A 27500-nucleotide genomic window follows, 5' to 3' on the forward strand; every position below is an offset into this window, starting at 1 on the left:
TAATATCCTAAACACAAATGACACCACATTATGTTCTTATATGAAAGAGGGCTGCACTCAAAGTAGTCTAACAGAAGTAAATACAGGGCAGAGTGAACAGAAACAGAAGAAACTCAAGGCAGAAGACCCAGACAGGCAGAAGACTATAATAGATCAGATCTGAACATTATAACAAAGAGGAGGCTTCACAGTTACATATTTCATCCTAGCACTCACTGCTTTCTATATTCATCAGCTATAAATATTAAGCGACAATACTTCATCCTTTACACAATTATTAATAACCCCCAAAGCGAAGTATATTACCACACTTTATTGACAGGGTCTCAGATATAAATTTAATACTTTCTAAGAACCACACTTAATAAAAGCTTTATTTTTATATCCCTTAAACACTCCAAATACACCAAAGAGGTAAACTAAATGATCATAAAGTACATTATTTATGGTTAAAATTTTTTCCTTTGATTCCTTAAAAAGAGCTATATAATACTAATAAACATAATTCAAAAATCATACCAGAATCAAAGTGACTTTAATCAGATCTTGTAACATTTAATAAAGAAAAGTTCTTTAAAATTCAAAATAAGTTCATGTCAATATTTTAGGGGTAAAATCAATATACAATATGGCATTGCTTATATAGTTTATCGCTATTATTTAGAAAGATTTAGAGTAGAAATAATTCTTTTAATGCAAATCATGTATATAAAAACTGATTTAAAAATATTTTAATAGCAAGCTCCCTCTAGTACAAATTACCAGAAACATAAAAAAATCGTATTTATCTTTATTTTTTTCTAAATATTGCTACCAGCACCACCACTACTAGTGGCAACCAACCACCATTAAAGTTAGGTTCAATGTTGTCAATTCATTTATATAATCTTATTTAATCCCAAACAATTTTTTAAAACTCTGGTCTATTTTTTTAAAAAGCAAACATAGGCTCAGTAATTTTTAGAGTGAAATTTATTTATGTAATCTTTTCTTAACACTTTAAATTATGTTTCATTAAACTGATGAGGTGAAAATGTTACAAAGAATATTATATAAAATTAATTGTACACCTGAAACTTACTGGATTTCATTAACCAATATCACCATAAAAAATAATAAAATATTTAAAAATTATATAAAATTAACCAAAAGCCTCAATCTCCAACAGTATCCATAACTTTCTTATAAGAAATGAATATTCTTGTCTAATGAGGAAGAAAAAATGTCCCGAACTCTAACTCTGATCTGCAGTGCTTTCCCCCTGCTGCCAACGTGCTACACAGATGCCACAGTCACATTTTATTGAGAGCCCTGATCACACCTTTGAAAAGAAAGGACCCCATTTGGTCCTTTCTTTGGTTTGGTCACTTCCTGGACATTCCTTCCTCTTACCCTCCTGTCTCGTTTATCATTTTACCTCATCCCCCTAAAGGAAATTAATAAAGACTAGGAACATTTTTATAAAGTTTTAAAAGTGACTCAGGACAGGGCTTTATATAAATGTTAACTCAGAAAAGAAACAATAAAGACCTTTCATGCCTTTACATTTTTAAAAAGATGTTTAATGTTTACATATTTGGGGATGAGTCTATAAACATCTTTAAAACCGTATAAAGCATAAAACCCATTAATTAATAAACTGAGGAAATTCACACCACTCAAATGCTGGAATTACTAAGAAATTAGGGATCATTTCTTTAAGTAAAATATTAAAATGAAAGTCTCCTACCACAAGGTGATTCAGCCCTAGAGGCTAAGCAATCCCATTTTAATAAACAAGCAATGTAAATCTAAGTGAAGCCCAAGTAACATCAGGGTAACAAAGCAATGTGAAGTTTTCTGTCCAAAAATACTCATTAGGTCCCACTTCCGGTAGTAATAATGGAGCTCCTTCCAAACCAACACATTTCTCCCTCCAAACAAAACAAAACAAAACAAAAATACTCCAAAGAAATATTAAAATCTGCTAAAATAAAATGTATGCAGGCAGGAACTTAGAAAGGAGGCAAGAGTCTACACTTAGAAAGGAATGGCACTGAGCGAGTTTCCCTTTGTTTTTGTTTTCTAAATAGCTTTTAGCATGAGGGCAGATTTAAACCACATGGGGTGGCTAAAACTGATAGAAACCCCACCTCCAGGCTTACTGGCTTGAAGCAGCAGAGGACTGAGTTCAAAGAGGCCACAGCAGCTAGAAAATGAGAAAGGAAATCCTGAACAGAGTCGGAAAGATAAAACTGCCAAATCTCTGGCTGACCCCTAAATTATGTGCATGGGTCAAATTTAGCCTGGCTGAGATTAAAACAGTGGTTCTCAACCAGGGGCAATTTGGCCTCCCAAGGGACATTTGGCAATATCTGGAGACATTTTAGTTTGTCAGAACTGAGGGAAGATACATCCATATATTGGCTATTGTATAATGCCGTAATGAAAATAGGGGTGCACCTATCTTTTTGAATAAGTGTTTTCGTTTTCTTTGGTTAAATACCTAGGAGTAGAATTCCTGAGTTGGACGATATATCCATTTTTAGTTTTTTGAGGAATCTCCGTACTGTTTTCCACAAAGGACTGCACCAGTTTGCAGTCCCACCAAGAGTGTACAAGGGTTCCCTTTTCTCCACATCCTCGCCAACACACGTTATGTATTGACTTTTTAACAACAGACATTGTGACTGGTGTGAGGTGGTATTTCATTGTGCTTTCGATTTGCATTTCCTTGATGATTAGTGATAACTGAACATCTTTTCATACGTCTGCTGGCCACTTGTACATCTTTGGAGAAATGTCTTCATGTCCTCTGCCCATTTTTCAATCAGATTGTTCACTATTTTGTCATTGAGTTGTATGATTTTCTTAACACGTTTTCGACATCCACCCCTTAGGATATATCATTTGCAAACACATTCTCCCATTCAGTGGGCTGCCTTTCTGTTCTGCTGAAGGTTTCCTTCACTGTGCAGAAGCTTTTTAGTTTGCTGTAGTCTCATGTGTTTGTTTTAGCTTCTGTTGCCCTTGCTGAAGAAGACGTATCCAAAAAGAATTACTTAGACATGTCAAATAGTTTACTTCCTATGTTTTCTTCTAGTTTTGTGGTTTCGGGCCTTACATTTAAGACTTGTTAATCCATTTTAAGTTTATTTTGTATATAGTGTAAGAGTGGTCCAGTTTTCCCAGCACCACTTGTTGAAGAGACTGCTGTTACTCCAGTGTCTATTTTTACCTCCGATGTCATAGATTAGTTGACCATATAAGCGACGGTTTATTTCTGGGCTCTCTATTCTGTTCCATTGATCTAGGTGTCCCCATCAACAGATGAATGGATAAAGAAGATGTGTATACACACACACACGCGCGCGCATGCACACACCTACCTCTCTTCTATGCATAACGTATATACACACATATACAAAATAATTATGCGACAAAAAAAGAATAAAATCTTGCCATTTGCGACATGGATGGATCTGGAAGGTATATGTTAAGTGAAATAAGTCAGACAGAGAAAGACAAATACCATATGGTTTCACTTATATGTGAAATCTAAAAACAAAACAAAACAAAAACAGACTCATAGGAACAGAGACCAAAGGGATGGTTACCAGATGGGAAGGGATGGGGGGATGGGTGAAAAGAGGAAGGGTAATATAGTCGATATAAAATTGTATACAAACTATATTTAAATTAAAAAAGAAAAAGAAAAAAGAAAAACCTGAATGAGTGTGCCACTGGCATTGTGTAGGAAGAGGCCAGGGATGCTAAGCATCCTACAATGCACAGTCCCCGCAACAAACACTTCAGCAGAGTACCTTGAATTAAACTATTTTGTAAAGCAGGAGAGCTAAAAGCATTCAATTTAAAATGCAGCTATTTTCTAAAATAATCAATTTCATTAATCTCTGAGAATTATCTATTGGATATACTGCAATATACTTCTATGGTGTTTACATTCAGTCCCTGAAGTCTATATGATGAGACATACTTAGTATGGACAAAATCCTAAATGAGACTGGAGATAAGAGCAAATCGAACACTACTTTTATCAAAAGGTTAATCATTTGAACCTCCATTCATTCATGTCCTGACCCTTCAGTTGACTTTTTTCCCCTTAAGGTAGGTGGCCATTAGCTAAGATATATCTTAAGCAAAGGTAAAATAGGTGGTCAGCTATGTTATAAAACTAAAGAAGACCTCAAGTTAACCCCCACCTGGTACCAAGTATTTCCTCTCGCCTCTTCCAAATCTGATTATGAAAACCATTACTAAAGTTAACACAATTCCTCTCTCCAGACATGTTCTTTAAACCTTTCATACCCTTTGGAAGAGTAATGGAAAATCCCTTGGATTGGTAATAAAGGAGTTCTGCTTCCAGCAAAACCAGAGACAATACACTCCTAGTGGTAGAAAAAGAAAGAAGGAAAGATACATATACATATGCATGCATATGCATACACACAGAAAGGAGTATAAGACATTTTAGAAATAAAAAATGTGTAAACTGAAGTCCAGAGGGATTCAGTTAAGTCTTCAAGATCTAATAAATAGTTAACAGAAGATTATCCATATTTCTGGTCTAGTGAACAAGGAGAGCTTTGTTTCCAGCTTAGTTACAGTCTTCTAACAGGAATTAAAAAAGAAATTACAATAATGAGACTCACACGACCTCTCTAGTATATTAAAAAACAAGGTACATCTCTTACTGTATGTAAAGTGTTTTAAAATCTTCTTGAAAATAGACAGTATATATTTAACCATTTTTATTTTAAAATATGAAAATCAATTACTGATGTAGAGGATGTAAGTTTTTATTATACACTTATACACTCTTTAGACCACTAATAGGACAAAAAAAAAGTAAAAACTAATGTTATAATCTTTTATTAAGAAAAACGTAAAGAAAAAAAAAATTAAACTACCTAGAAAGCATATAGCTGTTTTAACTATCATCATCTTTGGTTGAACTGAACTTTCAATTTAACATTCTATACATGTTTGTGAAAATACAAAACAGAGTACCTGGTACATGAATGACATTTAAAAACCACAGACAGCATTACTTAGTTTTATCATAGGCTCTTATTAAACGTTTGCCTCCCCCATTTCCAGATGCAACAGTTTTCACTTTGCAGCTACTTGTAACAAATACAGTAATAAAAACTCTACATTCAGTACCTTCAGCTTCCACTGATAACTCAAGTTACTGCCCCCCCCACGGCCCCCCCTCCGACCCCGGAGTTCACCACTCCACTGAAACTGCTCCTGCTGTACTCACTCTGTGTACAGAATTTCCTAAACTACTAGTTCTCTTCCTAAGTGTTTTATATGCCCTCTATGGCAGACACAGCTAATTAATCTTGAAATTTTTAAAACCCATGGTTTCGGTGACACCAGTCCTCTTGGTTCTCATTTCTCATTGACCTTCCTTAGTCTCCTTCATGTATTCCTCTTTCTCTACCCATCCTGTAAATGTTGATGCACCCCACCTCCCCCCCACCCCCCGGGCCTCTAACCTCATTCTTCTTTGTTTCACACAATTCTCAAATATATTCGGGTGACAAAATACAGTGTTTTTTATATATGTACCAACAGATAAATTAGAAAGAAAATGACTACATATTTTATAGATCTATGGGAAAAAAAAACTGTAAAACCACTATGCATGTTTATATAAGTCTAAATTGTCCCACTAATACTCTTTTAGGGACTGCCCACCAGCTAGTCCTTGTTATCAGATATGTGGCAAAAGTCACCACATGTGAAAGTAAATGTATGAGGAAAACTGAAAAAACTATCACTACTGATCTTATTTTTCTGAACACTAGGAAGAGATTCCTTTTACCTTTCACACTGTATCTGTTTTACATGTCTGCTTACTCTCTCGATAAGGGATCCCCTTTCCATTAGCTTTTGCAAAGTTAATATTTATGTTAACTCAACTACTATACACCTGATACCAGGAAAGATCAAAAATGCAAACTGTTATTGGGGGCAATTATTTTGCTAAAAGTGGCATTCAAAGACTAAAGTGCATAGACTTAAAATTCTATGGTAATCAAATGTGGGCTGAAACTAGACTAAATTAGAAAACGAATACCTTTCCAAAAGAAAGAACCTCCGTGATTGGAATAATTTCTAAATTGTTTTTAAAATGTATTTTTTACTGGTTTGTTTTTAAGCACCTACTGGAAGCAAAGTCCTTTTCAAATTCAACATACTTTATACTCCAGATATTTCATGTTTGATGTTATTTGTCATAACTCTTTCGGACAGTCAAAGTTTGCCTTCCTACTTATCATGTTCCCAAGGATATGAATAACAAAAGATATGTCACTATAGAGAAAAAATGATAGGAATGAATTTATTTTATCTTCTTGGACTTGCCTGGTCAAATTTATTATATATACACACATAGATATGTATGTACAGATCTACATATAAAATAATTTTTCTAAATTTATCCTGAGCATCATCTCATATCAAACATTAAGAACTCTATTTTAGAGTCTACCAGCAAATGATTTAGTTTTGTTATCAATGCAGAGAGAAATTACAGCTCAAGAAATCATATGCTATTAATCCAACAGGTGAAACCTATTCTTCAATATGTTCATTTGTTATCACTATTAGAATTATTTTAATTACATAAAATACGTTGTGTTAAATCGTATTTTTAACCTATTGAACAAAAGTAAATATATGCTAGTATTACTTTATACTTAGAATATTAGTTTTTAAAATATATTCCTTTTATTTATATCTGACAGCATCGGATAAGAGCACTCCTAAAAAATAACAATTTGCATATAATTTATTTAGAATTGGGCAACAAATTTTCCTCTCCATTGGTCACTAAACTGATATGTCCAAAAAAAGAAAGCTTAAAGAAATTTGCTTTTTCTCAACTAAATTATACACTAGCCACATTATCTCATTTAATCCTCACAGTAATCCTCTAAAATAGTAATTGCTATTATCGACACAACATCGAAGATTAAAAGTTCAGCTCAGGTAAAACTAAACAATGTATTCAATGGCAAATAACTTGTAAAGAGAGGTATGAAATGGCATCCCAAAGCTGATAATTCTAAGTGTCCTCCTCCATAGTGTCATCACTCTGTCCATCTAAAATGACTCAACCACTGAGACCCTGTTCCAACATCCACCAAGCAGCTCTATTTTTCCACTCGGAGAATAAAAGTAGAAAAGTCTTTACACTTAAAGTTTTATTACAGCAAATGCCAACTATTTAAATTTGATCTTTGGTTTAAACACCTATACCTATTGATCAAAATATTTAGGACTAGCTCAGTCAATTAATCAGTGACCAGCTATGCTAAAGCAATTCTATATTCAATCATTCAAACTCATCGACATTAAAAGCCAAAACTTTAACCATTCGGAAAACCTAAGCTCTCTGTAAATTTAAGGAAAACACTAAATTGTGTCTTATGTTAGCTACGCTTTAGTTAGACCAAATCGATATAAAGAAAACAAATTTTCTCCCCATCAATCAAAGCATATGTTAACGGAATCACACTTTTACATACCCAGACACCGTGGCACCTTTCTAAAAGCATTATTATCCTTTTCAGGCAAAGTTTGATGTACATAATACCTATGTTCTATTTAAATACAATTTTTTAATAAATCCTAACAAATTTTAAACATACTAAAGAAGGAAAAATATTCAAGGAAGTTCATGGCGATTTAGAAAAAAAATGCCAGTCCCTAATTTATCCAATTAGAAAGAAGAAATCCAAATTTTCATAAATTAGCTTTGGTTAATGAGAAGATTCTACACCATTTCATTAAAGTTTAAGACATATAGGTTGCAGAGAAGGCTGCTAATTAAATCTCTGGTAGAAACAAGTAAAATAAAGGTTCCAACAGAGGCAGGAGTTGACAGCTGAAATTCTGACAAACTACTCAAAAGATTTAACCTTAGAGCCACCATTTAAGGCTTCGAGTGCTCTATTCTACAGGACCCTCAGGTTAGGGCAAGTTCACAAATAGTAAAATCAGATCAAGATTGTGTACTCTGCTCTTTGGAAATGTAATAATCACTATCAACTTATGATTCCAATTAAATCTATGCTGTGTTCAGAAGTAAGTGAGATATGTAAATATTTGATTTTGAGGGTTTTGTTTTTTGATTCTGGTCTGACTGATTTAAAATTCCAAGCTTGCTTATTATCAAGGACTGCCTTGAAGCCATGTATATCACAAATGAAGGTTAAAAGGTTAGCATGCTTTAGAGAAGTAATTCACATTCCTGGTCAAGGATATGCTGACTAACTTTTAAGGGGCATTAATCAATCCTATAAATATTGTCACATTTGAATTCACTTGACTGTTTAAGGTTATGCCATATAACACTTTAAGGAAGAAAGACAGAGAAGGATAATAAAATAACAAAATAGAATATTTCAATTCTAAATAGTTTGGTAATAAGGGTCTTAGACATGGGTTATAGATAATTATCTTTCTAGTCCAATTTTTAATAATCCACAAAAATTTTGTAATACAGTATTCAATAAAATGTGATCCAGGAATCTATTTTAGTACATATGAATTACTAACATTATTAGAAAATTTAAAAATAAGCTGTTTTCCCCCATCTAACTCTTCCTCAAAGACAGTTGTGGTCAAGAAAGAAAGAAAAAAACAAAAAACAAAAAAACCCCCAAGAGCATTCTAAAGACTCACCTTTAGGGGAGGAAAGGGGGAACAGGGGTAAGAGGGGTCAAATACATGGTGACAGAAGGAAATTTAACTTTGGGCGATGAACATATAATGCAATATACCTATGATGTATTATTGAATTGTGCGCTTGAAACCTATATGATTTTATTAACCAATGTCACTCCAATAAATTTAATTTTAAAAAGTCTAGAAACAAACAAACAAACAAATAAGTATTAGAAAGACTCACCTTTTGTTGACCGGCTTTTCATCCTTTTCATAGGGTCGGACAAACCATTTCCCAATCCTAACGAAGTTCTTATCCATTAGGCACCTACAATAATTACATCAAGAATTGCATAGTTTCAACAAAAATTGATAAGTCATTGCATAAATAATCACAGATGACATATACCACTGAAAATCAAAACATCACCAATTAAACTGTCAAAATGTTTCCTTATCATTTAAAACTTATACATTATATTTACTGGAAAAACTTTCTGACTTTGGGCATAGATTTTTATTATACATTATTCTTGTCCATGTAAAAAAATTAAGCACGATTGGTTAGTATATTCCTGAAATGTCTTATACTTCTGAATTACTTCAAATCCAATCACACTTCTGCATTACTTTAATTCTTGTGTCATAAAAAATTGTGGGAATATAGGCACCATTCCTTAAGAGCACTTCAGAGATATTTTTCCAAGTCACTGATGCCCATTTTGCAAGTTTTAATGCTGGCTTTTTCTTGTTTGGCATGTGATAGGCAATGCTTAACAAGGATCTCAGTAAGAAAGAAAGAGAAAGAAAAGAAAGAAAGAAAGGAAGGAAGGAAGGAAGGAAGGAAGGAAGGAAGGAAGGAAGGAAGGAAGGAAGGAAGGAAGGAAGGAAGGAAGGAAGGAAGGAAGGAAGGAAAAGAAAAAAAGCACAGCAGAGCTTATTCTACTTAAATATTTTCCTTTTGTAGGCATGGTAAAGTACTTGGTTATGGCTTTGCAAGAAAACGAGGAACTGCAGTCATTTCTTCCATAACAAATATTTGCTATCCTCATCTCTAAGTAGTGCCCTGCTTCTGTTTCCATGTTTTGTGTACATTGTATTTCAACGTCAAATCATGCAATAATCTTCCTGAAGACATGTTAAATGGCACTTGAACTCAACTCACATAATACCAAAGATGCACACAATTCAATGGAAGTGACAACAATATAGATAGCCTTGACCAAGTTCACTCATATGCAGGCAACTGACAACTATATTATAACTACCATCTGGCCAATTGTGAGATGCCTTTATTGAAATCAGAGTATCTCTGATTTTAAAAATATATAAAACTGTCGGAGAAAATGTGCATTGAACATTATTCAGTGAAATGACACAGATTTTCTAAGAATATCTGTCAGAAAGCTTGATGTAATTCTTCTATACGAGTAAAAGAGCTGTGCAGCAATTCTTTATTCAATATATAGGCAACTCTGCAAGTGGCTTGTGCCTCTGTAATTTCCACACCATTGAGGAGGATGGAAACAATGCAAGTCTTCGCCCAACTCATTACAGGTTAATGGGTTAGTAAACAGCAGTAGTTTCTGCTGGCCACGACGTAACGTAACTCCCAATGGACAGAGCGAACCTGGGGCACTGCTGCATCAAAAAAGTCACTGGCTTCAACTGGTTTTATTTTGAAAATGAATTTCTACAACAATATTCCTCGTTCTCAATGAAAAAAAAAATCACCTTCAAAGTAACCCAATCTGTTTACCTAAGATTATATAAATTAATTTGCTTTCTAGAATTAAAGACTTATGTAACGTCATTACAGTTGGGAAAGGAAATATGGAATACCCAATAAGGTGAAAGTACTCAAGAAGCAAAACTGAAAAAGTATCTCCACAGTTTATTCCCTAGCTAAGAGATTTAATTGTATTTTTCGGCTAGACTACATATATACATAATTTAAATGAAACACTCTAATATTTGATATCAAGTTCCTTCCTCCGGTAACTACTACTACAATCACTAGTACCACTACTATATTTGATTAACTGGCACAATATATCATTCAATTATTTAAGAATTACATGATAGATGTTACACTGTCAATTTTTATACATGAAGAAGCTGAGACACAAGGAGAATGTCACCTAGACAAGGTTACACAGTTTATTGACAGCAGAGCTGGGGTTGAACCCAGGTATCTGATCACAAGAGCCAGGACATTTACCATAAACTGACTCTCATGCTGCCACATTTCCTTAATTCCTTCCTTTTTAAAATACTGATGCGCTTTATAATTGATGAGTGTATTTAATGTTTCTTTATTCTCCAAAAGCTGTTATAAATTGAAGGTGTATTTCAAAATCAATAATGCTTAGAATGAAAGCAACGGGGCACGTAACAGGTACAGAATCACGTCAAACACTAAACATTATCTTCTACTGAAACACAGCCTCACTTAATAAATACCATTTTTAAATAAAGTATTCATTCTCTCGTACATATCTTAAAGGCCAGAATTCAAAAGAATCATTTATTTGATAACAGAGAAAACAGTATTCATTTATAGTTTATGAAGAGAAAAATAATCCAAGGCTTTAGACAGTATAAAACAAAAGAAAGAGAGATAAAATATCTCTGAATAAGAAGACAATGTGTAGTTTGTTTCAAAACCCTTGCCCTTCTATGAAGTAAAAGCCACACATTTTATTTGCTTATATCATTCCAGAACAAAGGGCGGGAGGGGAGAGGGGCTGAGGAACAGCACACAGCCAGGACTATCGAAGGACCCAGGCAAAAGGCAAAAAACTAATAAAAATGCTATCTGAGAGTCGAACTCTCTGCTAATACATCTCTTGAAGATCCCACTGCAGATGATATTTCTTTGCCAGGCAATGTCAACAAAAGTTTATTATCACTAATATACAAAACAGTCATGGAAACTACTGATCCTTCCATCTGAAATCATCTAATTCCAAATGAGAGTCATAAATTGCTTATGTGATTTTCAGCTTTCATCAGTTTCTATGTGATCAGTGATTTCTTACACAGTGAAAGGAAAACATGAGAACACAGAATTGTGTTAGATGAGGTAATGTTTTTACTCAGTTTTCTAAGTACTGGATCTGCAACTAACACCTCTGCAAAAGGGAGCAGTCACGAGTCATGCTGTCAGCAGTGATATGGTAAAAAGTTAGCAAAGTCACCGAGTAGCTAGAAGGTTGAGATCAAATTATTCAAAGTACTGAGTACCATGCTTCCTTTTTCTGTCCTCACTCCCAACCTAACAGAGAATCAATTGCTCAGATGGAGATATGGGTGTGATGGCTTAGTCTCCTCTTATTCAAGAAAGATAAAAAGGAATTAGCAACTATCATTATCAATTTCTATGCTCTTCGATTTCCTAAGTCTTGACAAACCTCTTTCTCTCCCTCTCCCTCTGTCCTATGCTCCCTCTACTCCCCTTCTTCCTCTCTCCCTTTCAGACAGAGACACACTGATAGACATAAATACACATGGATCCTCTAAGAGCAGGCAGCACAGAAAGGATTCCACCTGGTGTTTTGCACATTTTGAGTTATGGGAAGAAATGGGAGAGAAATGCATGTGTCTCTGTTAAGGAAGTCAGTTCTACTACCTGTTGATACCTATGTGGCTCAAGAGCAGACGACACTGAGGTACTATGCCCTTGGTTCTCAATCATTTGGGGGTCATGATTCTATGATTTAAAAAAAAAAAAATCTAATGAAAGTTATTATAGACTCTCCTGAAAAATATGTAGAATAGCAAAACATTGCATACAATTCCACAGAGTTGGTGAACTCTCCGAAGCAGATCCCAGATTAAGAACTTCCATACTAAATATTAACATTAATCGTTACTAGCTGTGGTTTTCGCCTGGAACCCTCCCTTGTCCAAATCTATGCTTTCCTCATCTACTTTAATTCTATTCATCTTTCCTGTCCCAGAACAGCCTGCGCAGTACTCTAACATGCACAAATCAGCATTCGCATCACTGAGTTGTAATAATTCATTTCTATGGCTCTTTTCTGCCAAGAAACTATGAGCAATTTGGGGAGAGAGACAGTATCTTTCTTATTCATTGATGATAGTCAACGAATATTTAAGTGCCTATTATGTAATATGCTTTATGTTCTGCTCTATACTAGTAGGTGCTTGATAAATATCTCAGAAATGAATGCTATACACCAAGGAGTATTTTCCTATTCACAATATAATATCATCATTCTTCTCGTTTGTAACCACTAATCATGGACAGCCTCAAACTGTTAATTTTCTTGTGTTTGTGTTTGTGCTAGTGGGGCACTCAATATTTGAGGGGAAAAAAAACAACATATTTCACTTTTTTTATAGCCCATCACTTCTCACTCATGTAGAGAATCACACAGATGCTAAAAACTGTTTCAGAAGACTAGCATTACTGTTCATATGCTTTAATTATACTTGAAGAAGAGAATTAAGCAAATCTTTTTAAGAGAGACAATTCTAAGATAAAAAACCTGAAGAATATCAACTCTTTCTATACTTTACCAACCCTGAGTTTAATTTTGAGGGAAAAAATTTATATGTGTCTAGACAAATAAACCTAGCAGATATACTCCATATGCCAAAAATTGCTTCAAATCAACATCACAAACAGTGTTAAATATATATATCAGTTAACTCTGGTTATTCACTCAGTAATCCAGTCATTCATTGAGATTTTCAAAATTATCTTATTATTAAGATATGACATAATTGTTAGGTAGCACAATATTATCTTGCAAGATCACTATGTGACTCCATATTTAAAAAATATTCTTCAAGCAACAATTCCAGGAAAGAAATTTCTCTTCAGAAATAATTCCCAGATCCCAACTACTGCCCCCAAAAATCATTGTTTAAAGAAGAAAACAGCTGCTGAAAAATGAAATCAGGGGTGTGTGTGTGTGTGTGTGTGTGTGTGTGTGTACATGCACATACATACATAATGTTTCTGTGCTGTACCATATGGCTCTAAATAATTAACTACAAGAGCAACGTGATTTCGGAGTTGGCAAGCCCCAATCTCTAATCCCAAAGCCACAGACAGATCTCATGTATGATTACATGTGACACAGCAGCAGCCACAGCCCAACTCAGCAAACCATTTCCCAAATGGGACGGTTAGGAGATTTACAGGGAGCCCTCACTGGTTTTAGCTCCTTCTGTGACCCTCACATTATGAAATTATATAGGTATGACAGTTTTCATAGATTAAAAATCCAAGGATACTGTTCCTCAACCAACTGCACTTTTGTGTTATCATCTAGTTACAGAGCTGCTCAGGTAGACTAACTTTTATATAACTTCATACCAGAATAATCACGCCAGCATCAAAAAGCTTTTATCTTACCACTCTAATCTATATCAAACACACATGCAAAGACGTCTCTCCTTCCCAATTCCCCATCAAATAATAGAAACTCATATAATTTAGGGGTGACGAAACCTTTTTCTCAACTGATTCCTTCCACCTCCATTACTTTGGGTTCCTACTGTGCCCTAGTGGATGCGATCTCCTCTAGCCAAGCAAACCCGACCATTTCCATCCTCTCCAAAATCTCTAGAAGGTTAGGCGCTTTTGTACGCCTCGCCTCATCTGAAACATCCATTCCAATGCAACTCCAAAGAACCATATCTCTCCTCTAGTTTCGAACTTTCATTGTCTAATACCATTCCTCAATCATAAAAAAATTTTTTTTTAATTTTAAAGTCTTACTTTTTCCTGTCCTAAAAATATTAAATGAATAAATTGATTGGTCTTCCGGTGAACATGTTTCTTTGTATCTACAATTAGACATATGCTTTCATTCACTTGTGTCCGTAATGTGTATAATGTCTCTTCCTTCAAAGCCACATGCCCTTTACGTCTAAAGACTCATTTTCCTCCTATCCTCAGAGAACTGTACACTGTCACAATTCAATAAAATGAGATTTTACTGAAGTCCTGTTCCTGTTATCACATTATACCCAATGACTCTCAATGTTGCAATGTTAAATCACCGTTTTCTCAACCAGGGCTGTACCTACCTCCATGCTCTAGTAAATATATTTATTATTTTGAAATCCAAGGACACTGCTCATGTGCCTTCTGATTATCATCTCTATTGAATCACAATGCCACAGGACATTAAAAGCTAGTAAATTACAAGTATAATTTTACTGTTGTCATAATTATAATTCCAATTTTCTTCATGTTATTTTTACTGTACTTTTCCAAATGAATATCTTCATTCTAAACAACTCTTGGCAAACCAGGAGGCTCAGGGCCAAAGGCAGTTTTACAGCTGTGTTATAAACTACCGAGGGGTGAATATGCTGACAATCCATTAGGAAGGCAGCTCCAGTGGACTACTCTGAAGAGCCATTATGTTTTACAAACGTCAAATAACCACAGATTAAAGTCTCCCTAAGTAAGTATGGATAGGATACAGCAGAACAGTTTCGAAAGACCAGGTAATCTACAGTGTGCAAAGCAATGATTTGTATTTTGGGGGAGGCGGGGAGAGTACCTTTCCATCAAAATCAGCTTATATTTTATTCTAAAAACTTAAAATACCACACATAACACCAATGTAATAGCATTATGCCAGACATTTAAAGTGTTTCTACAAAACTACGAAAGCAAGATTTTCATAAGTCTCATATGTGGTGTAATTCATTGAGGCAATAATAAAAACTCTTGACTAGAGAAATATCTGGAAGGTGGAAGGAAAGGTGGGGTGGAGGTAGGAGATTCAATGTTATATGATAAGAACCACAAACAAGAAAAATAAATAAATAACCAAAATAGTAAACAGGCCACCACATGGATGTTGAATTAGATGAATTATATATGATCCCCAAAGAACAGAATTAAGAAAAAGAAATGAAAGTTACAGGGAGACATATTTCTTACTCAGCATAAGAAAGACTTTCTAACAATGAGTGCTCGCTAAAGATGAAAAGAGCTCCTTTGGGAAGCTGTGCTCAAACCACCAGAAGTATTCAAGGAAAGAAGGGATGACCACATAAAAAGGATATTTTAGAATGGGATTCCAGAATTACCTGGGTAAAAAGACTGACTTTTAATGTTGTATCCAAATATGAAAATAGTATCAATATTTCTATTAGCTAATATTAACGGCAGTTAAGCATCTATTGAGCTCTTCTAATAAGAAAGGCACAGTGCTGAGCAAAACAATCCTTCACTATTGTATAGATAAAGAACAGGGCTCAGTGAGCTTGAGTCACTCTCCCAAGTCATATAGTTACATAAATGGAAGAGCCAAGACCCAAAATCTCTCTTATCTCTGAAGGCAGTGAAGAAATGGACCTCTAGAAATGTATGCCCCTCAACAGATATATAAAATTAAAGCCAGATATGTTAGCTTCTGACACCTTGATGGAAATCACTCTTGAGTAAGCAGCAATGAGGGGTTTTTTTTAATGCACAGATGACACTGGTTGGACATATAAAATATACTGTACACAAATACTTTAGAGATATAGGAGAAATGAGTAAATGAAAAATAAAATATTTAGTCATGTTACCTTAGAATTTAAAATAGTCTACATAGTATCAATATAGTACTACCTCAGCACCAATCAATAACAACAAAAAATAAAATTATTCTGTGTGAATTTCACAATGTTACCTTAATTTCTGTAGTGAAATTATTTTTAATAAACCACTACAGTGACTCATGATTTTATATACACTAGCAACTGCCACCTTTTTAGAAGACTGATTTATATAACTCCTGCTTAGGTAGTTAATGGAATTCCTTTTTAATTAAACAAATCTGTATACTTTAAAAAAAAAAAAAAAGCAGAAATAATAAATCACTTGTACAAGCTTTTAAATACCCAAACTAAGAAAAAAATGGTTCGGGAAGCACAAACATCCTTCAAGTCATACATTACTTGATGATCTATTTCAATAACCTGAAATCTGAGTTTCAGGCTTGAAACTCAAAACATTCACACTGGGAAACCAAGTCAATCTTATCTAAATAGAAATGGAAAAGTAGAACAGAAAATTGCTGAGAATAGGAGAGCAGAGTGTATTTCAATAAATTTAGGTTGTAAACAGACAAGTTACCGCAACCATCTAAGCTATGAGAAGAACAAAAGGGCAAGTATGTATTAGCCAACCCCGTTTTGTTGACAATGAATAAAATCAGCTAAATACAGACACTTAAAATGCTTCCCTGCCTCATGAGCAGGGTAATTTTCATTCACAGAACATAGTTACTTAGTTATTTTAAAGGACAAAAGAATAACTATGATTTTTCAAAAGAATGTCAATTCATCCATTCTAATTGTAAGAAGGGAGCTAGACAGCTTCAGTATTAATTATTTTCTACAAGAATCACTATCTTATAGGAGGATTCAAATCAAAATATGCAAAATAATAAATTTATGGGAAAAGGCATAATTATGAAACATTAACAATAGGTCAAGAATTATGCAGCCTACATCATACATGTTTTCTAACAAAAACTCAAAGTGCACAGCATCCCATATGTCATTCAAAGGGCATTAACTAAGACTTAGTAAGGCTAGGGTACCTGCCCAAGCAAAAGACCCTGAAATCAAACCAAGGTCTAACCCAAAGTTCCTGAGAACTATCTCAAGCATTACTGCATGACAAATTGCATATGTCACAATCGACTCTCTTATAAAATAATAATTGATCTTGACCTGGACTTCAGTTTTTATCAATTCTGAATTCATGAGCACAGAATAAGTGAAATATCTGTATTTCTCTTCTCTCCCAGTTTTTCTGCTCTTCTAATTTCTCCCAACAAAGAAAAGAAACATACTACCATTTACAACACAAAAGACTAAAAATAATACAATTCAACCATAAATTCACTAATATTTTTCTGAAAATTATACAGTGATATATAGTGAATTATAAGTTTTAAAAATATGTACTTTGCTCCATATAGATTTAAAAACTTACATAAAAAGGATTGTGTTTAAAGGTACATTAATTACTATATAGATATAAGAGCTTGGGATTATGGAAACAGTGAGATTTCCACATTCTCCTAAAGGGATTTTGTATGTACTTTTATTTTGTTGCATTTTGTAGTGAGAGAGAGAATTACCACACATATTTGGAATATTTAAGAGTACTTAACAGATGGCCTCTAGGTCTACTCCAAATCACGGAGGTAGGAACTAAAGTTCAGAATGAAAAATAGATAATTTGGTGGGAAAGGTCTCTCTGAGTAACTTAAATGATGACAACTTATCAACTGTAGCTTAAGAATCCTAAGCAGTGATTATTATCCTAGATAAAAAATTTAATGACACTAGAATGTCCTTTCAACTTTGATCACCTAAAAGTAGGCTATACAAACACAGGAAGAGAAGTAAAAAGAGTTTTTCCCATAGAACTAACCTATTCTTTCACATTTATCTCTCCCCTTAAAACACCATCCAGAGCCTGAACCTATTGCTATGCCAGAAGGGAAGGAGGTGCCCAAACAAAGATGGGCACAAGTCAGAAAACCATCGGAGCCGCCATGAAGGGGCTTCCTCTGGTCAAAGAACCTAGGCATCAAAATAAGTAATAGTAATGAATTATAATCCACTGAGTAAAAGAGAAATCCATTTTCCCAAATTTATACAGATATAAAGACTAAGGGAGATAGATAAATATATACATACATGGAGGGGGAAATGAAAAGCTCTTCCTTACAACAGAATGCAAACTAACAAAAATAGAAGGAATGGTGGCATTTGAAATGTAACATTACAGCCATAATAGTAATAACTGATTTAGACAAGGACCATCAATAGAGGTTAAAACAAGTAAGTCGAAATTTGATAACGAACAGGATAATTATACAATTTCTTTGGATCTGGCCACAAATTACTTATCAATTATTAAGACAGAACTATCAAAGACCATAGTTAACAAGTATTTATTAATTTACAGTGGAGAAGCCTGGCAAAATACTACCTCAAACAAATGGTCAAGATTAAAAACAAGAAACTGAAATCATGGGCCTCCTGCTATGATTCACTGAGGACACATCGCTTCTATGGTATTCCTACTAAAAAGCAGAACTTGAATCTAATGGGGAAACTATTTCAAATTGAGACTTTATATAAAACATATGGCCTGAACTCATCCAAAATGTCAATATTAAGAAGAAAAATGAAAGACCAAGGAACTCTTGCAGATTTAAAGGTACACCAAATATAATGTATGATCATGGACTCGATCTTGGGGGAAGGAGGATGAAGCAATAAAGTAAAGAGTTGAAACAACTGATAACACGAGCTGAACTATTGATTAGATAATAGCATTTTATCAATGTTAAATTTCCTAATTTTCATAATTGTACTGTACTTATATGAGAGGATATCCTTGTCCTTAGGAAATGTAAACCTAAATACTTAGGGGTTAAAAAAAGAACAATCTCAAGTGTGCAAAGTGTAACACACACACACATTAGAGAGCAGGCAATCAATTAATTATAAAGTAAACTGGGCAAAAGAAGAACTACCAGTGAATCTATGTAAAAGAATAAATAAAGTTCTTTGTGTTATTCCTAAAAATTCTCTAACTTTAAAATTATATCAACATAAAAAAATAAGAGATTTATATAATTTTATTTTCATTAAACTGTGTGTGAAAGCATTTTGAGAATTACAGGAAATCCTCTGAGTACCCAGCATTATACTTGGGTGTTTCAAAACCACCTTGATGCCGTTCTTTCTCTTACCTTTCTAACAGATTGTGGATCGCTTTGAAGAGCAGTGTCCGACATTCATAGGAAAGGCCATTTTCCCAGAGTCCTTCTTCCACAACTGAAAAACAAAACAAAACAAAACAAATAAACCAGTAAGCAGGGTATCCCAATAAAAATAAAAGAAACTGTTAAAACATTTTTCTAAAACAAAGTATATGGGGAAATGTAAATAAATTATCTCACACTGCAACATAAAAAGGAGGTTAAATACTTAACCAAAGTTATAAAAGACATTTGTACAGAAGGAAATATGTGTTTAGATTTTAAAATCTCTGAGACAGAATCATGGTACAATCCCTTTCCACAAAAGCCTTTCCAACCTGCTTATTCAAAGTTTGAAATCATTCGAAATCCTCAAATTAATTTTTCTACCTCTAGTGTCACAAACATTAATTTTGTTCAGGTTCTATTAAAAGTATTTAAGTAGAATTAATACCAAAGTTATTATATGTATTTTCAGAGGGAAAATCAAAAGAAAAATATCCAAAAAATGTAGTTACATAAAAATTCTTAAATATTTTGAAAGTATCTGAATAGGATTTTAAGGACATGATTTTAGAGAGAATGTCAAGAAATTAAATCTTAATATAACATCAATTTATTTCCTGAACTCGTAATTTCATTAATATCTGACTTGTGAAGAAATATCGTACTTGGCTTTGAAATATATTATAAAATTGAGCCGCAAGTAACTCAAACACCATGAGAATCTAACAGACTAACAATGCCCCATGCATTCCTAACATTCTTTTCATATATAAAAAGGTATAAAACACCCTACAGAAGTTGACTAATTTTCTTTTAAATTATATTAATTCCATTCAAGATAGCAAAAAACTGGGCGGATGGAAACATTTGCAGAAGAAAATTTCCTCTCCCTTTTACTTGTTATCTTGACAAAAGCATTCGCCAGAGAAAATTCTGACAGAGGATTTAAAATACATGTTAAATCCACGATGCATTTTTAACACTTTTATCACGCTAATAGACATCTCAAAATGCATCTCTATATTCTCCAATCAGATAGAATTTGAGGAAGTGTATTTACATTCATGAGTTTTAGCTATAAGAATTTTTTTTAAATAATAAAAACTGGGTAAATATTTTTTTGTCTTCATGTACCAGATAACTTTTTATTTTCCTGCTTATATGGCTCATCATGATTTACCAAATTTTCCCAAAGCAACAACCTCTGGCAGAAACATTTTATTTTATTTACAACTACAGAAATGGAAATAAAATGCAACAAATAAACATTCCTCCCAGTAACAGATTGTCTCTACTCAAAATAAACTATCCAAAAGTTTTCTATAGTTCTCTGAAGATATCATGAAATCTCTGTTCTCACACAGTTATCTTTTGGGTGGAGCTTTTCCTGGGTAAGAGAGAGAGCTAACATTTCAATAAAAGAAACATCCCATACTGACTCTAAGACACCATCAATTTCAAGATACACCATTATTTTATACATCACTGGAGGAGGAGAGGTGGGAGAAAGCTGCCAGTTACACTATAGTACGGTTCTTAGCACTTATTATTTGTAATTATTGAAAGAGCTCCTTTAGATTTATTGAGATATATTTTTCAAATACCATTATTGTACATATATAAAATGAATAATATATTCAAAGAAATAAGTTAAAAATTCTAAAACTTCATCAACATTCAAAGTCCAACTCTTCTGAATCACTTTCCAACTCAGTCACTGGTGTGTTTTTCTACATAAGTCTTTTTGCCATAAAAAGTACTGGTGATGCAGCATTTGTGAAATTAGTGTCCAGCTCTTTCCAAGATTTTCTCCCAAACTGGTAACACCTATTCTGCATATTTTAAGAAAACCTTTTATAATTAAAATCTTCAAACATAAAGTAGAATAACAAGCTCCAATAAATTCCTAAACCAAATTATGAACATTGTGTCATCTGTTTCAAACACTCTGCTTTCTTTTCCCTTTTTCTGTTTTTTTTTTTGATATACTTTAAAGCAAATCCCACTCCTACGTACTTTGTTATACATCAAATCAGAATATAAACAAGGTCTATCAATTGCCTCTCAAAGTTATATTTCTTAAGTCACCTTAAATCTACAACAGCTCATCTCCTTTTTTCAAACACACCATTAACTTATTGAAGAAACTAGGTTAGCTGTCTTATAGAATACCTCACATTCACATCTAATTGCTTCCTCATGATATCATTTTTGAATGTTGGTGCTACTTTGACCTTAATAGAAGATGTCAAAGGAAGGTTCTCAGACAACAACCAGACCTCTTTATTTCTTCCTCCAAACAGTCCTCAAATACTTTGTTAACTGAAATCTGGACGAGGTACAGCTGTTCGGTCATGCAATGTGGGGTACTAAACAAGTCTGCTCAGGCACAGGCAATGCCAACTACATCACAATTTTAAGATACCACTATGATTTTATTCTGATTTCAACAATTTTAAAATAGATCTTAGAACTGATCTTTTTTCTTTGGATATATATAAATACATATATATAAACTTTTTTTAACATTATATATATGTTTTATTCTATGTGAACATATTGTATCTTTTTATGTCAAGAAATATATATACACATACGTATATGTATATGTATATGTATATGTGTATGTGTATATATGTATGTATGTACGTGTATATATATATATATATATATTGTCGCTGATATCTTTCCCAATATCAATGACAAGGCAAGGATGTCTACTCTTACCTCTCCTATTCCACATTACAGTGTAAGTCTTAGACAATATAATAAGGCCAGGAAAAAAAATACAATGCACACTGATTGGAATGAAAGAAATAAAACTGTCTCCAGTCACAGAAGACATGACTATTAGAAAATGCTAATCAACTAAAAAAAGATCAACCAAAAAGAGCTACTAAAAATAAAACTGGGTTTAGCTAGATCACAGAATACTTGGTCAATAGACACAAAACAAACATATTTCTATTTATTGAAATAAATAATTAGAAATTGAAATTTTTTAAGTATCATTTATAACAGCACCAAAAATCATGAAATATCTGGATATAAATCTTACAAATTATGTACAATACTGATGAAAGAAATAAAAGACAAATGCAGAGGTATATATTGATTGTGGACTAGAAAAATCATTATTGCTAAGATGTCAATTCTTCCCAAACCAATCGAGAGTCAACTCAACTCCAGTCAAAATTTCTGAAGGATTTTTAATGGAAATAGACAGGCTGAGTCTACATACTTATGTGAAAAAGCAAAGAACCAAAATAGTCAAAATAATGTTGTAAAAAAAAAAAAAAATACAGTTGAGAGACTCACACCATTTGATTTCCAGATTTTCTATAAAGCTAGACTAAACAAACAATGTGGTACTAGAGAAAGGATATATAGATTAATGGAACAAAATAGTCCGGAAATAGACACACAATTATATGGCCAACTGAGTTTCAACAAAGGGGCAAAGGCAATGCAGTGGAGGAAAAACAGTCTTTTCAATAAGCGGTACTGGGATTAGCAAAAAAGAAAATGAGCTTCAAACCCTACCTCACACCACATAGAAAAACTAACTCATAATGGTTCACAGAACAAAATGTGAACGCTAAAGCTAAATTGTGAAAATATATGAGAAATTTCTTATCAACTTAGATTAAAATAAGATTTCTTAGATGACACCAAAATGTGATCCATAAGGAAAAGAATTGTTAAATATAGGGTTTCATCAAAATTAAGAACTCTGTTCTTCAGAAAACATGGAAAGTTATGTTAAGCTATGAGAAAGACAAGCCACAGATGGGGAATAAGCAGTTACAAATCACATGCTGACAAAGACTTTTATTCACAATATGCTAATCTTGAAAATAAAAATTCAAAACAACACTAGGGGAAAAAAACAATTTTAGAAAATGGACAAAAGATCTGAAAAAACACTTTGCCAAAGAACGTATATGAATAGCAAATAAAAACATGAAAAGATCTTCAAAACCTCACTAGTCACTATGGAAATACAAAACTGAAATCACAATAAGAGATCACCCATTACAATGGCTTAAAGGAAAAACTGAAAATACTAAGTGCTAGTGAGCATACAGAGCAACTGGAATTGTCATATATTGCTGATGGGAATGCAAAAATAGTACAGCCTTGGAAAAGTTGACTTTGGCTATTCCTTCTAAAGTGAAACATACACTTGCCACACAGCCCACCAATAACTCTCTTAGGTACCTATCCAAGTAAAATAAGAACTTTATTCATATGAAACACTGTAGCAAATGTTTGTTTTTATTTTTATCTTAATTGCTCCAAACTGGAAACTATCCAAATGTCCCAGAACTGAAGAAAGGACAGACAGTAGAAAATCCATACAATGAAATACTATTCAAAATTAAAAGGAACTACTGATATAGTCAAAACATGAATGTCACTATACTAACTGAAAAAGCCATACTCAAAAAGCCACATACTGGATGGTTCATTCATATGACATTCTTGCAAGGGCAAATTTAAGGTAATGTAAACTGTTCAACGGTATCGGGAGGGGTTGAAAACATAGAGAAACTTGGGGGGTGATGGAACATTTCTACATCTTGATTATGGTGGTAGTTATACAAACTCTTTACATGTTGTCAACACCTGTAGAACTATACACTAAAAACAGTAAAGTTTACTCACAATCTTTCACTGCTGTAATTTACATAAACTCGTTTTACTATTGGACAAAGCTTCTGAACCTAAGCCATCATGAATATGCCTACATTGATTTGTTAAATATTTTTGGTGTTGAAAATGAGAACAGAGTATGAGTCCAAAGGAGACCTACTCTAAATTTATGTACAGTAAACATGATTGTTTTTATCCAAAGGATATGGCCTATTTGGTTAACTTACATTTCATAAATTATTAAAAGCAAAAAAAGAAAAAACAGTTTCAACAACAAGACACTCTAGACCAAAATGGTCCTCCCCAACAGCACAATATACTATTAGTTAGTGTTTCATATTAAATACTGTAAATAATACAAATAATATTAAAAATCCTGAAAATTAATTTTTACATAGCTATTCTCATATCTTCCTTTATATCATACAAATATGCAGTATTACGTAAATTAAAGTTTAGGTACCAATTTAATAAAAAAGAAACAGGAAAATAATTAATAATGTTAAATAAAACAAATCACACTACATTAAGCTCTTGTTTAAGAAAAGTATACTATAGCTTAAAAAAACAATAGAAAATTATAAATTCTCCTACAAGTTAACCACTATAGATTTTTAAATATAAGTCAGCAGAGGTAATTAAAAAGAGTACAGTGTTTGGGCTTCATTGAACATTTAAACTTCTTAAGTCTTACATATTTTATTAAAGATTCAAGAACAGTAAATAATTTACTAGAAGTCAACAAGTTGATGTGATCAAAGGTTAACCATGCTAATAAATACTACCAATTTAGACTATGAATTTAAAGATATTGCATTAATTTGATAACCCATTTATTATACTGTCTATACTTGTGCAAAGGAGCATAAGTCAGACCATACTTTCTTATCTATTTCATATACAGAATTTCCAGAAATACAATAGTGACGTACGTTTCAATGCATGTCTAGAGCTCCAAAATAAGTTAAATCTAGAATGACATTTTTGGAATCTAATAATATTTGGCCAACATTCACTGTCCAATAGTTATTGGCTATTATGCCTCAAGCACCGGGCCCTCAAAAAGCTAACAGAGACTTTGAAAACCACTGACAGGCAAAAACTTTGTAAAACACTGAAAGTCTTTCATTTCAAAATTATAACAAAATAATTTGATAGTCAAGGTTGATTTTTTATCCATAAAACAATCTTGCTCATTTTCTGAGGCTTTAGTCTATGTGCCAGGCTTTGAACCAAGCACAATACGTAAATGGGGGCAGGGGGATGCTTTTTCACCACATCATGAGACAGAATAAAGGACATGTGGCATTCACTTTAGCCACTCAACACCTGACTTCCTGTCACTGGGATTGCCTCTTTCACGAGTTCCAGTTGGGGTCAAAGATGGCCACCCCCAACGGGAGCTGCAAATATTCTCTTCTTTCCATCCTCTGCTGCAATGTGGACAAGGATACATAACATAAACTCCACTAGATGCTCTTGTACTACACCTTTACTCTGGATCTAGTGACACAAAAGGTAGTGGAAAGAGAGAGATCTTTCTGTGGGCACTAGAAAGAGAGGCTGAAAGATCAAGTTTGGGTGCTAAAGCAGCAGAGGCTCTGCAGCATCTAGTCCTTGGTGGTGACAGCACACGCTTCTCATCAAACATGTTATGTAGCACGGATCCCAGAAGTGTCAAATAGTTTTGTGAACACACAATATCATTTTAATCAACTGCTTTTCTTAGTCTGCAACTAAGAATTCTGACATAGTTTCTCCTAATTTCAATTTTATAAATAAGAAAACTAAGGCTTAAAAATCTTAAACTTGCCCAAGGTCACATAATCTAGATGACAAACATAGCCATACTCGGCAGCTAACAGGATCAAATGTATTTTATATCTACTTTTATAAATACTAAATATAAATTATCACATTAATTAAACTCCTCAAGGGAGTTTATTTTCATAGCTCCAGTAACTAAGACATTTGAGATATTCATAAACGTGTTGATTTGACCTGATATTATATATACACATTCCTTTCAAGTTTCATTGAAATTAGCTTCAATCTAAAATTTCCTTATATCTAGTTAAGAGGATTAGTGACAAAGATGGGATTCAGATCCAATTTTTCTGACTTTAACCCCCATGCTCCTTCCAGGATATGACACTTCTCCATAGGGTTAGTGTTAAGTTAACCTACCTCGACCCTCTCTTACTCCTTAGTACTGGCTAGAAAGAGAACTTCGAACACTGAAGTTAAATTACCCTTTGGATCTACAATTTGCACTTTAAAGTTCATGTTTTCTAAATAGCTGCAAGTAACCTTTTCAAAAGTTAAGCAAAATTGAAATTGCTTCTGCAATCTATTTGTACAGCTCCATGGTAAAGTCAGAGAAAATCACATAATAGCTTTTTAAACTAATTTATCCAAGACACCCTCCTCCCAAGGTAAAATTTAAACCAACACTTCATTTGTTTGATATTGAGATTCTTCAGAAAGCATCCTTGGGGGAGAGCCGTGAGGGGAGGCCAGAGAATAGTCAGTCTAGGTTAACTTTCTATAAATGACATGAGATGCACTTTACTACTTAATTCCCTATCCCCCTTCCAAGGTGGGCTGAGAAGAAAAGCAATGGCCAAGAAGTTTACAAGGCCTAAAGGTGTTTGGGCCTCTCTTTATGAAACCTTCAATCTCCCCAAGATATACTGTCGCCATATATTTTTAAAAGCCTGTCCAATACTTTTGATCTTTCAAATTTCGACTTAAATGCTTATTAATTACTTAGGAAAATAGCAAGAAGACTATCTCTACAGACTATATAAATCTAATTACGTATAATAGAATTTTTCTAAAATTTTAACAGTCTCAGAAAAGAAAGCACCAAAAGATCTAAAATACGTGTCCAAAAAATGAGTGGTAAGAATCAACTGAAAACAAAGAATTCCTAAATTAAAACATTCTCCTGTTATATAGTCTATTAAAGCCAGATTAAAACTGAAAAATAAAACAAAGTACCATCACAGCTGCCTATTTACAAAGGAAAAAAAAAACTGGCATTAAAGTTATCTCACAAGTTGTAAAAGCTCTAATCTGAATTTTTAAATTGCTGTTATTCAAACTTTTTTCATATAGTAAACATCATAATCAAAAAATTAAACTGCAAACATTTTTTAACAGAAGGCAGTGTTTTAGAAAGGAAAATTTAAATAGCAGTAATTATTGCTTAATGCCCAAATTATTTTTCAAAACCCTCACAAATTGTAATACAAAACTTCTTTTAACTTTGTAAAAATATGGCTCCTTGCAGAATTAATAAGCTTCTTTGAAAGAAAAACCATATAAAAGGTTCAAGGAAAAAGTCAATATGGAAAAATATCAAAGCAGCATATACTTCAA

General features: G+C 33.4%; 1 protein-coding gene across 1 annotated transcript in view; it reads right to left on the bottom strand.

The window, feature by feature from the left end:
- MED13L (mediator complex subunit 13 like) overlaps positions 1 to 27500 on the bottom strand; it is a 232608-nt gene that overhangs the window by 111322 nt on the left and 93786 nt on the right. The window contains exons 2-3 of the mRNA XM_006908585.3: positions 19446 to 19530; positions 8927 to 9010 (exon numbers count right to left, since the gene is read on the bottom strand). Coding sequence (XP_006908647.1) covers positions 8927 to 9003 — 77 coding nt within the window. The 5' untranslated portion in view covers positions 9004 to 9010; positions 19446 to 19530. The remainder of the gene's footprint in view (positions 1 to 8926; positions 9011 to 19445; positions 19531 to 27500) is intronic.

Source organism: Pteropus alecto, unplaced genomic scaffold, assembly GCF_000325575.1.
Source record: "Pteropus alecto unplaced genomic scaffold, ASM32557v1 scaffold113, whole genome shotgun sequence".
In the NCBI taxonomy this organism is placed as follows: Eukaryota; Metazoa; Chordata; class Mammalia; order Chiroptera; family Pteropodidae; genus Pteropus; species Pteropus alecto.